General features: G+C 36.7%; 1 protein-coding gene across 3 annotated transcripts in view; it reads right to left on the bottom strand.

Annotated features, from left to right (window-relative positions):
- Positions 1 to 4,550: 4,550 nt before the first annotated feature.
- Positions 4,551 to 12,475, bottom strand: part of XRCC5 (X-ray repair cross complementing 5) — a 48,433-nt gene continuing 40,508 nt past the window's right edge. For 2 of the 3 annotated variants that reach the window (XM_072040626.1, XM_072040625.1), the window contains exons 19-20: positions 11,690 to 11,757; positions 6,780 to 6,887 (exon numbers count right to left, since the gene is read on the bottom strand). In XM_072040626.1, coding sequence (XP_071896727.1) covers positions 6,795 to 6,887; positions 11,690 to 11,757 — 161 coding nt within the window. In that variant the 3' untranslated portion in view covers positions 6,780 to 6,794. Of the gene's footprint in view, positions 5,994 to 6,779; positions 6,888 to 11,689; positions 11,758 to 12,475 lie in introns of those variants that run through there. The other variant, XM_005030539.5, reaches the window with a different exon arrangement.

The raw sequence follows: 12,475 nt of genomic DNA, 5'->3' as shown, positions 1-12,475 counted from the left end.
GGTCAACTCTTATGCATTCAGATTAGGGCTTTCCATACTGGCCTGCCTGGGACCAAATTAAAAAACCTTTTCCCCTCTTTTTTTGGTAAGTAAAGGGTCCCTAAGAATTCTGATAAAGCTGCTGTAATTCTTGGGAAAATCCACCGAAGTGCAGAGGTCTATATGCTATTTCTTCACATTATGGATGTACCTTACTCCATGGGGAGAGAGCATTTATAATTTGACTACCTGCATTAGCAAGCTGGCAAAGGAATTCTCACACATCCAACCTATATAAAACTCCCAACAATCAGGTGCTTACAGCTACTTTACCTTATTTTACCTAGCATTATTTCTGATCCACATGCTTCAGGCAAAAGTATCTGCATCATAGTTGGTCTCCTCAGGGGCTTGTGCTCCCTTTATGCGTTGTCTCAGACAGCAGATAGAAAATGTTTCTAGCTATAGCCTACACTGGAGATATTTCTGCTTTCTGTTATATCTTGAAAGCTGCAACATTCACTCCCTTCTGAAGGAAGAGGAAATGACAGTTATTACTAGCTATTACTGCCCATCAAAATAGGAAGAAAGCATAAGACAAGATTAGAATTGAGTAAGAAGAAAAAATCCTTTGGCTTGATACATTGAAAACAACATCAAAAGTATTTCTACGGTCAACCTACCAATTCCATCACAGTCTTCCAAAACTTTCCAGTACATGAGTTCATACAGCTGACTTGGTGTATACACAGGGGTCCTAAGAATTAGTACCCCCAGCAAATGTACATATGACCAAATTTACGTACATTTCAGTGCTGTGAAATAATTCCTGATTTGGTAACAGCAAAAAGCAGATTCTCTTATTCACACAGAGCGTGTATTTAGGCTACTAGGAGTGGAGCTATTCCTTTTGTTTTGTAAAGCTGCTTGTTTGTCAGCGTGCCTCTGAGCGTGGAGCCAAGCTCAGCTCATCTCTACCTTGAGCAACATACCACAGGAAAAAAAAAAGGAGGTAAATAAAGGAGGTTCTTTCCGACAGCTCATCTGTGAGTACTCCAGGCTGCTGGTAAAGGAGATACTTTTGACAGTCAAAAGCTGAGGAGTGTATGGTGAGGCACAGAAGGAACAGGATTCACTGCATGGTCTTAGTTCTGTTGGCTTCACAAAGTTTCTGGGAAGAAGCAGCAGATTAATTTCTGTCCAACTTAAATCAGTGAAGCACTGTAAGCATACGCTGAAAAAGTCAGGTGAGTGAAGGGACAATTTTAAGACATTCAGCTCAAAGATGCACTGAAATTATGTCTGGTCTGTAAAAACTAGAGAAAGGGACAGGTTTTCTAGTTCTTGTTTAGTTCTCTCATTTTCATAAATGTAAGCACTATTCCAATACAGTAAAACATGGGGGTGAGGGCAGGGTGGAGAACTAATTTTTCAACTTAAAGCTTGCTACATGGAAAAACAGCTTAGTGATATGGTTTAGTGGAGGACTTGTTAATGTTAGGTCAGAGGTTGGACTTGATGATCTTGGAGGTCTCTTCCAACCTAGATGATTCTGTAATTCTGTGAATATAGTAAAACTTTAACCTAAAATATATTCAAATGTTTTCTAAGTTCCTTGTACAGTAAGGACAAAGTACCTCTGCCTCTATGCCAAATTTTTATGTGGAGTTCAGAGTTTGTTCATCCTTTGTGAAGGGTAACAGGTTAAAAAAAACATGCTTTGACCTCTTAATATATGTATTTTAGTTATTCATATGTGACTATGACAGTACTACAAAAGAAAATTTCAGCTATTTTTTTTTCTTATTATATGGTAATCTATTCCTCTAAAGTTTCAGGTTCAATAGCTACAAAAAAAAAAAAAAAAAAAAAGAGCACAAGCTGATACAGAGCTTCTCCCAAAGCTGCTTGGCAGGACATTTAGCTCACCCAAGGGACAACTCTGCCTTTCTAACAGTGCACAGATATGCTACATACATAAACACCATCTAAAAGGACAAGCAACCTCTTGCAGAAGTCAGTGTCTTCACTGACCAGCACCTTGCCATTGGTAGGGTTTACAAAGACAACCGTTCTTTTCTAGGCAGTAGTTCTTCAAAGAATTTAGAAACACAAGCCTAGATGGGACCCTACAGTCCCCTGCCAGTGCTGGGAATTTGGGTATTTTAAACATCTTTTTAACCTGAGTTTCAAAAGCAGGATGAACTTGGAGATTTTCTATGAGTGATATTTGTTCTGGTTCACGTTGCTATACGCTGCATTCCATGTCTTGTGCTGCCCTGGTACTACGAGAAGAAATGAAGAATAAAGTGAGAAGGAATCAAAGCTGAAAGCTTGGTGGAAATGAGTTTTCCTCTGTCACAAACAAACAGCTGAAGTTAACAGCTTACTTCTTTTAGGAAAAACAAAAAAATAAATCTAAAACCCCACATTGCTTATAGGCACAACGGGAATATCCACCAGTATATTTGTCAGCTTAAGAAAATACCACCCCAAAGTCTTCCTCTTTCCAAACAGCCCCCAACCCAGCTGAGCCCATTATATCATCTGACTTGCAACAGTCCTGCAGTCTCAGGCAAAAGCAGGATCTACTACTTCAAATGCAGAATGTAAAGATGGGCCTTGGTTAAAGAATTCACAGCCTGAATAATTTCTGAATTTCCTTCCTAATTATCTAATGCCATAAGATCTACCCCAACACCGAACAGACCGTTCTGTCAAAAACAAAGCATCACAGAAGTCATGAAGAAGAAAATCTACCCCTGCAACCAAGTGACCATAGTGCGGTAGTATAGGATCTCCTCCCATTTCGGGTGCTTTGATAGCGTGTGTCATACTTTATGTGAAATTTTCACAACTGTGAGCACAAAATGGATTTCTGAGCATTGAATAAAGAAAGCAAGACAAGAAGCGCATTACAGAGTCAGCAGACCCCACTCCTCAGTGACAGAGCAACCTGTTTCATTAACAGCAGAACTAATATAAGCCTGGTTGCTAATAGATTCATGTCCCATTCCTCCTACACTGCTACTGGAAGAACCTTGCTTTGCCTCTGTGGCTCCCAAAAACACTCTGCTGTCCTTTCTGTATTCACAGTTCCAGGCTGCACCCCCAGTTCCCTCCCATACTCATTACACCTCCTGGTTTAATACCTCTGAATACTTTCCACTTCCCGAAGTCCACCCTGCAAAATATCTTTTTGAGTCCAAGTTCCTCATCTAATTGGGGAAAAAGAGGAGGAGAGGACCTGCAGAGTAGGCAACATATGATACTGCTGATGCAACGTGATGATTAGCCTGCTAGCTGATACTCTCAGCTGTAAGGCCAGCCAAACAGGGAATAAAGGCTGAGAATTTCATTTCTTTCTCTTCCACCTCTTCATAGCATTAACTTTCATAAAACCTTTTTTTAGTTATATCATACCGAAATCACTGCCTCTCTGTTGAAGCTGACTGATACTGTCCATTAAGTTAAAGTCATATCAGAGTGGTAGATAACAAAGATGCAACACAATCACAAGCTTTGATCTTTTGGCCAAAAAAAAAGCTAACCAAGGTTGTTGTCCCATATTATTATTATTATTACCAGAACTTTCCAGAACTACTCCTTCCAAGAAAATGTAATTCCGTAACATAAAGCAAAAGTCACAGCCATCATCTCTTTTTTAGAAAGATGCCTTGATAATTCCTACAGCTATGAAGTACAGGACAGGGAATGTTACACTGCTTGCAAGAGATTTGCATGGTGTTTTCTGCATGTTTGGTTTTGAGTGGGTGACTAACAGCTCTATTGCTTTTGAAGTTTTGAAGACCGGTCAGTATTGCAATTCAGAATGAGCATCTTCAGCGTAAAACAGTAAGTAACTATGTCAGAATTCATAACTGAAAATGTGAGCATAGACTGAGTGGAAGATATCTTCCAGTCATTTAACTTTTTCAGTTGAAAGCTGATTCTTTGGCACAGAACAAGTATAAAATCAGGTTGCTATATGATAAACTCTCACTAATGCATATCGTAAGCTTCTGATGACTGATGCCTGGAAGGCTGGGCAGAATTAAAGATATTTTGCTTGCCTTCTGAGAATTCACTTTCACTTAATTTAACTACAATTCAAATTCCCATTGCCCTCTTCAGTCCTATCAACTCAGTTACTATACTGAGCCTAAATGCGCTTTATAGGCATCAAGAAGACATATGAAATACTCTGCGCACTCCTAAATGCTTATTGCTTGACAGAAACAATACACTCTAAAAATGCGGCCAACTAGTTCAGAAGAAATTGAAAGCTCTAATCCTTGTTTTGAGTGCAAAGTAATTCTATGTCTTGTCCGGTCTTGACCACGACTCATCTCTGCAAAATAATAAAAATGATTTTATTGGGGGTGTTGTGAAGTTTCGTGTTTGTAAAATATAGAAAAAGTAATTACGTTCAACTCCTGTGGAAGGCTTTCAATGTTGAATGTTTTCACTGCATGCCTGGAAAAGGGTTTTTCAGTAGTCTCACCTAGGTACTGCATAGGTAGTTAATGATCTGACTTTAGCAAACATGGTTACAAAGAAAACAAAAGCAATCCATTAAGTATTTTATTAATCAAACTAATTAAAAAAATAAAAAACCACCAGTGTTACACTCCATAAATCAGCCTAAAAATAGATGGTCAAAACCATGGAGTTACCAACAATTTCTTATTTACAATTCAGAAAAATAACTTTACATGAAACAAATGATCTAAAGGCCTGGAAACGTTACCTACTGCCTGCCTTCTACACTTGAGAGATCTCTTCAAAGTCTGCATGAACTCAATCAAGGTAAGACAAAAGAAAGAAGAGAGCAAGTCTCTGTGTAGGGAAATGTGGGGAAAAGCAACTGCTGTTTCACACACAGGAGCTGTTCAGTATAAAGGGCAGATATTCCAAAACATCTTTTAATTTAGCTCATGATTTTTTTTTATATGATACTACCACCACTTTGCACAGTACTTTTGTACATTTGCAATAATAAAGAACAGCTTTTAAAGGAATTAATCTGGCAGTAACAAGCATCTGTGAAGCTGTCATTAGTTTCTCTTCAGATCTGTAAATCAAATTTGAGAATCTCTTTCTAAGTTGTATTTGACAACTTTGGATTGCTTTGTGTAGATAGTACACCATTTTGGTTACCAATGTTAACTATCATCAGTTATCTATCACAAGTGTCAGTGTACAGCTTTCACGTATTCCTCTGCTCTGCATTACCAGCATTGTATTAAATAGGCATATAACAGAGTCTTTTATCCTTTTAGCACCAGGAGTACTACAGGAATCACAGGTAAAAGTCTTTAAAAAAAATAAAATAATTTTGAGGATCTTTAACTCTGCTGTTGAGCTGACATGAAAGAGAACTTGGAGCACAGAAAGATGACCACAATTGTTGATTTGGGTACAGCGTCACAAGATCAGTACACTTGGCTTTGTTGTATGTTTTAGCTTCTGCTGTTCATTTCAAACCATTACTTTGTGAATCCCTGGCCTAACATTTTTTCAATACCACCCCCCCCCCTTTTTTTTTTTCCTCTCTGCAGGGAAAAGGCATGAAAATACAACCTTTCTCCTTCTGCAGCAATAATGCTATGGAGTTACATCCACTAAAGATTCTATATTACCCGGTAACCTCGCTGTGACATTTCTGTCTTCCTTCTCAGGGAATATAACAAGAATTTCAGGCACAAACACAGGCTCTCATTAAATTTAGTGGCGTTTAACTAGAAGCAGTTCCACAGATAAACCAGATTCTCGGTGCTAAAGAAAAAAAGAGAGACCCCTTAAAGATATCAATCCTCTGTTCTAGTTTTAAAAAGTCAGATGACATTTACACCAACTGAAAATGTCTTGGACTTCTGCTCTCATTTGAGAAAATAAAGATGGCTATACAGTCTTCTCATTAGCATCCTATTTGTGTGCCATCTTACAGGGAGATCTCTTCCATAACTTCGTTTATTCAATCCCAATGTATCATGCAGTCACATCATGTCCAGCTGCAAACAGAAGCAACAGATTTAGAAGAAAAGGTATTGAATTCAAGTAATTTCTTGTGTTTACAGCTTAGAAAATAAAGCAAACTCAGAAATCCTTGTAAGGGTTCCGACATAAGAAATAAGAAATCCAACATAAGTGGACCACATGGAACTTAACACTAAAAGTACAAAAACAAACCTTAAATCTCATCTTCACATAATCATATGTGCAATTTGGAGACTTAAAAAAAGAAGTACAGTCCAAAAGTAAAAATATGCCTGCTATTGAAACTTCATTAGAACTGTCTACACCATCAATTTAAGCTTCAGAGACAGATTTGTAATGACTCAGCCTGTACAGAAATGGCTAAAATGTTTATTAAAAAAACCCTCTTGAAATCCTTGAATTTAAGCAAGTTAGTATAAAAGAAGGTTAACTGAGAAGATTAAAGCATCTTTTAATTTTAAATGACTTTTAGGTTTCAACCCACATAAATAGCTGTTCTAGATCTACAAACTTTGTTAAATGCTATTGCTATTATAGTAAATTATAATCTGCTATCAAACACGCAGCCTCATTGGGTCTTTTAAATATACAAGAGGACACAACTAATCTATATAAACACCCATGTTACTACACAGCCTTCTATTTGCCATCATAAAATTACACATCTGGTTGTGTTTTACAATAGTAAACAAGTAATTTCACATGGCTCTTTTCTGACTCAGTTCCCTGAGGTGTTTTCTAAGACATGTGATCTACTGCTTTAAGAAGCTTTTTCTTACTGCAACTTTCAGCTACAACTGAATTCTACAGCCACATCATGTCTTTATTGTACTCACCAAGTCATCAACATCACCACCTTCATCTGTAGCAGGCAGAGGTTCATTTTTCTTTTCTTTTGGAGCCAAGAACTGAAAATACAAGTTTTCTTACGTTAGTTAGACTGACGAAACTCTGACTCAATGTTAAATGAACTTCGTGATATGGTTTAGTGGAGAACTTGTTACTGTTAGGTTAGAGGTTGGACTCGATGATCTTGAGGTCTCTTCCAACCTAGATGATTCTGTAATTCTGTGGACAGAACGTGTCCTTTCCATATCAAAACTAATCTGCCTATAATGAAAAATCATCAGCAAGTCCATTCTGGTTTCCACCCTTCAAAACCACACACAAAAAAAAAACAGGGAATTTCCTAAGTCTTGCTTTTAAGGGATTTTATAGCAGATTGTTAAAAACTGACAAGGAATGTGGTTCTTAAGACAATGCACAGTTAAGCTGCAGAATGCTATTTAGTAAGGATACTGCAAATATTAGTACTTAGTCTCAGAGGAGATGGGGAAAGTTCATAGGAGAGAAATACTTTGAAGTCCAAAGAAACAGCCTCAAGCACAGGAAGTACTTGAGATGTCAGTGGCTGGAGCCATGGGCTACATGGAAATTTTGTTCAGAGTATGGCCATTTTTATGTTCTTAAAAAGGTAATTTTAAAAGCAATATCACGCATAGCTACAAGCTGCCAGGACAGGGACAAAAAAATATGTCCCTATTATTATTAATACATATGTAAGTTGACTAACAACTTGTTTAGTAAAGATCTTAAGTATGACAACCTAGTTCCGTGTGGAACTCAGTAGAAGCTTTTCACTTAATTCAATGAACATTTAATAGATGAACAAAGACATGAATTTAAAAAACACTCTCAAACATGCAAGATGGTTCGAATGCTGGTCTTTAAAAATAGAACAGTCATTATGTAAAATTCTTTTGCAGTAGCTGCTGATACAAACACACCATATGCCCTTCATTTAAAGCACAGCATCAATAAACAGAAGATAAAGCTAACTTGCTTAGATACTGTAACTACTGAAATCAAACACACAGACAATATCTGGAGTACAACCACCTACAAATTATTTTTATTTTAACCTAACAGTGGAAAAAAAAATAGTAATTTAGCTATAATAGTAAAAAAAAAAAACAAAAAACAATACAAATATGTGCCTCCTGAAAAGTGTCCAGTTGTCTACAAGTTTTAGTTGTAGTCTCTTTAACAGGATAGAAAATAGAAAATCTCTGGTTATAAAATAACGATATTAAACAGGCTATGAATATTGGTTTTGAGCTTAGGTAACATTTTTCTTTTCTGTGGAAACAACTGGTTTCTGAAAGCAAATTACTGTTTACCTGAGGACTTAGCTTTTACAAACATGGAGGTCATGTAAAAGGCCCTGGGATCCCCATCAGTGCTACTCATCTCCAAGACAACGTACTCGGACTGTAAAAAGCTTAAATGTTATTTTACTTAAATGGTTCTGATCCTGTTCTAGAGCAGTGTCAGCTTTAGACAGCGGGTAAAACACCGAGAAGTTGCCTGCCACATTCTCCCATCATATCAAGTTGTGATCTAATGCTTTAATGCCTGAGTTCGCAGTTTGAATCACTGGAGAAGGCATTCTCTCCAGCTCCCTCTGCTAGGTAGAGCATCAATAAATTAATGTTGTAGGAAAGAACCAAATAAAACATCCAATAGGACAAAAAGCAAATATAATGCATTTGGTTAACACCAAAGATGAAGGATACAGACAATGTCTGCCTCGTTGTCTCATTAGCCAAAGGTCAAATCTTTTCTACATCCTGAAGAGCAATAACCTGGAGCGCGGCAGAAAACTTGCTGCACAGACACCACTCATGTTTTAATGTTAACTTCATCTTATCTTACAAGTTTTGTAGCTGCACTAACAAGGATGGAACAAATTAGAATTTTAAGATGTCGCATGCTTGTCTGTCTTTTTTGCTGGAAAAGTTCTCAATCTCGTAGTAATACAAAGCACGTATTATGAAACTAAAAGCTAGTGACATTGTCAGCTCTGAAAGGCATTTTGTGCCAAACCAAATTTCATTTTACGCACTTAATTAAGAGTCAAATGATATTTCCAAAAGTAGCACATTTTTGAAGCTTTCAAAATTAGCTTTCTAGCACTAAATTAGGTAAAGAAAGTCAAAAGCTAAAAAAAAAAAATGTCAAGTGAAAATTTGTAACCTGAAGTTTCCATCAAATTCTATACATTTAAAACTTTTTTTTTAAACAAAATCTGTTTTGCATTAATGCAAAAACAGATTGTACATGTATGTACTAGTTGTGTTGAAATCCATTATCTTTCCCAAATTAATCACCAAAAGCACTTGACGTTGCTGCTTTTTTAACCTATCATCCTTACACTCTAATAAGAGTGTACTACTATTACAGGGTAAAAAAAAAAAAAAAGGCCTACACAGAACTATTTTTCTCAATGATATGAAGAAAGGAAAACATGCACAGATAACCTAGCTCAACCAAAACAAAAAAAGCAAAAAAAAATTTACGTTACCTCTCTAATAAACAGCCTTTAAAGTTAAGTTTTTATTACAAAACAGTAATTCTATGAACTATGAGCCTTATATCCAATACACACCTGAAAAAGCTACCAGCTAGTGACTTTCACATATGAGAAAAGGTTTCAAAGGCTTCTGTGTCACGGAAGACCACACTGACAGTGAATCCCTGGACCTACAAACTTGGAATTATGAGTATTTGACCTATTACAGAGCTGAAGAAAAATTTAATCTTATACGTGATATTTTAAAAGATCCAGTGTAACCCTTTAATGGAGGGTATGGCCTTCATCACAGAAAACAAATGAACCTTTTTAGCAATCTGCTATAGATCTAGGAAAATGCTGCCTTCACACGCCACAGCAAACTTGCAGCACAGTTTAACTAGACCAAGACTAGACATAATATCAGCCTCAAACTGAAAGACAAAATTTCACTCTCTAGAACTTATTCCAACAACATACAGTCTTCCAGTTTCATATGTTAAAAGTCATACAAACCCTTGACAGAAAATGACAGTTCCTTAAGGGTTCTGGTTTTGGCTCTGGAGAGTGGGGAGGTTATCTAGTAAATAACTGGGACTGCCAACAGCCTAGTTAAGCAGAGGGATGCAAGCCATTTATTCTGAAATGCAAGGTTATCTGTCACATTAGCGAACTCTTGCACTCTCAGCAGCCCAGAGCTGATTCCATGCAATCTTTGTTATTCCCTTACTTTAAAGGGAAGTTATGGCTGTCACAAGACCTTCAATCAATCACAGAAGAATTTCTTCCTTTATTGCAACACCTGGCTGACTGCAGGATGATGTTAAAAAGAAAAGTCCTTCTAAAGTCAGTCTACAATGTTTTGTTCCAGCTTAGCCTGACAGCTGTAACTCTGCTCCTTGCTACTCTTCATAATTTCTGCTGCATTCCTATGCAGACACAGTATTTCTTAGCCACCATAAGATCATAGTTCAGAGATCTGTGCCCTGTAAGGTCTTTATGGCTAGTAGAGATTTCCTTCAGGAATAGAGGCTATTTCATGCAGCTTTATCGCATTTTGAACACCAATGACAGTTTCAGACTAAAAAGTGAAGTTCAAGAAACAAATGGTCTTGTGAAGTTTCAAAGTAAACTCAGCACTCAGAATATGTAACAAAACCTGATATTCTTTAAAACTGCTGGTTTTAAAGAACAGAAGAATGTTCTATACAGTTATGCATGATGAGAAACAACCAGTAGGTCCTTCACGTGTACAACAAAAAGTCACTCTGACATTTGCACTCTGTATATGAGTTTAGATTTGGGGTTCTTAGGAGCTTGTTTACATTTTCATTCGTCTTCTTTACCTCTAGATAAATTGTTACAGATTAAAAAACAGTTTCTAAAATAAAACTTCATACCTACTCTTTAATTCATTCATGGAGAACCTACTTCAAGCCCCTTGTTATTGCTAATGTAAGGCCCAGAAGCTGTAAAAATCAATATAGCATCTTTTAACAAAGCTGCTTCTTTGCAAAGTACAAGGATTTTACCTACGTTTACGTTGAGGGGTCTGTAACATTGAGACCTCCCTTCTTCTAAACTCTTCAAAGTCATATGGCAAGCAGCAGCCTGATACAAAAATGCCCATCTTATCCTCTCTATGCAAACACAATTTTTGACAGCAAATCTGAATTATATCTTCTTTCAAACAGGCACCATTCTGTCTTTTATAAGTCACTGCTCTGTAACTGTAGCATCCTTCATTCATCACTGCAGTTACTGAAATGCTTTATTTCTGTAGGAAGAATACCTGCAAATACCCCAAATTTCTTTTTCTGAAAGAAGCCAATACGATGACCAATAATAATAGCATAATATATGATGTCCAATCCACAAGACCTCAATAAAGTAGAAATTACTGCTATCACTGCATATATGATGAAAACAAGCTATGACAGCTTTATATTGCTAGAGTTAGCAAAGCTTTTAGACCAAAAAAATCGTGATTTTTGAACTAGTATGTTAACAACGAGATCACAGCTCTTTATACAAAGTTCAAATTGCAATCTTGCATATAAAATTTATTGCTGTTCCATTAAACTGAGCTCCTGAAATTCCTGTTCTTCAGAAAGGATATTTTCAGATAATGATGTACATGCTACTTTCTAAAGACCAATTAAAATATAATGCTGTGGTACATGCTATGGAATTATTTTTGCTCTAGAATAGGGTAGTATTAATTCTACAGCAAAAGGACAATATTCTTCCTTCATAAGGATCCTATTTCATTCACCTAAAGATTTATACACATCATAAAGAATTTTCTGTTCCACAGCTAGGGCTCTACACAAATAGATGCTCATTAAAAAATGATACCTTTTCAGCTTCTTCACTAGTCACAGAACTTCCCTCTGCTTCATCTTTAGTGATCAAAGAAATTCTGTCTAAAAAAATAAAAGATATAAAAGTATCATTAGAAGGCTTCCCAAAACCAGACTTAACATTAGAAATGAAATAAGTCCTCCAAATTTCAACTTCTCAATGTGTCATCATCACCACCACCAAAAATAAAAAAATATCGCTCAAAGGAAGATGTGACTTGCATAAATGAGTCAACTATGATATAAAAATAAATTAATGAGAATATTCATAAGCTTGTGGAAGTATCCATTTAGGAAACTGTTAATATTATGACAATCAAACTAATGAGACACTGAAATCATAGATCACAGATGAAATGCTGAAAATCTATCAGAAATTACACTTTTAGTCATTCACAGCATGCTCTTCAGTCCTTAACAGCCTTACAAAAATTAACTCCTACCATACAAACACTGATGCTGTGGTTCTACAGAATGACTACACCAAAGTGCTGGTCCTGCCCTGGTTGTGTCTGCACCACCATCCTGTGCAGTGACCCACAAAAACAAAAGAAAAACACTCAATTACTTTTCATCCCAATTATTTTCCCAATCTAGTCATCACTTGGCTACACAAACGCTTGTTGCCAAATTAAGAATCTGTGGGTGTGAGAGGAAAGAACAGTAGGTTCAGAAAGGTTTAGCAGCATCACAAGTTTAATGCCACCTTAACATGCCCACAGAGCTACACAGCAGGGTTTCACGAGATGAGTGAGCTTATCAAATAGATCTGCCTTGCTCC

Source organism: Anas platyrhynchos, chromosome 7, assembly GCF_047663525.1.
Source record: "Anas platyrhynchos isolate ZD024472 breed Pekin duck chromosome 7, IASCAAS_PekinDuck_T2T, whole genome shotgun sequence".
Lineage (NCBI taxonomy): Eukaryota > Metazoa > Chordata > Aves > Anseriformes > Anatidae > Anas > Anas platyrhynchos.
Note: the sequence above shows the minus strand (reverse complement) of the source record. Positions and strands in the feature narration are given on the sequence as shown.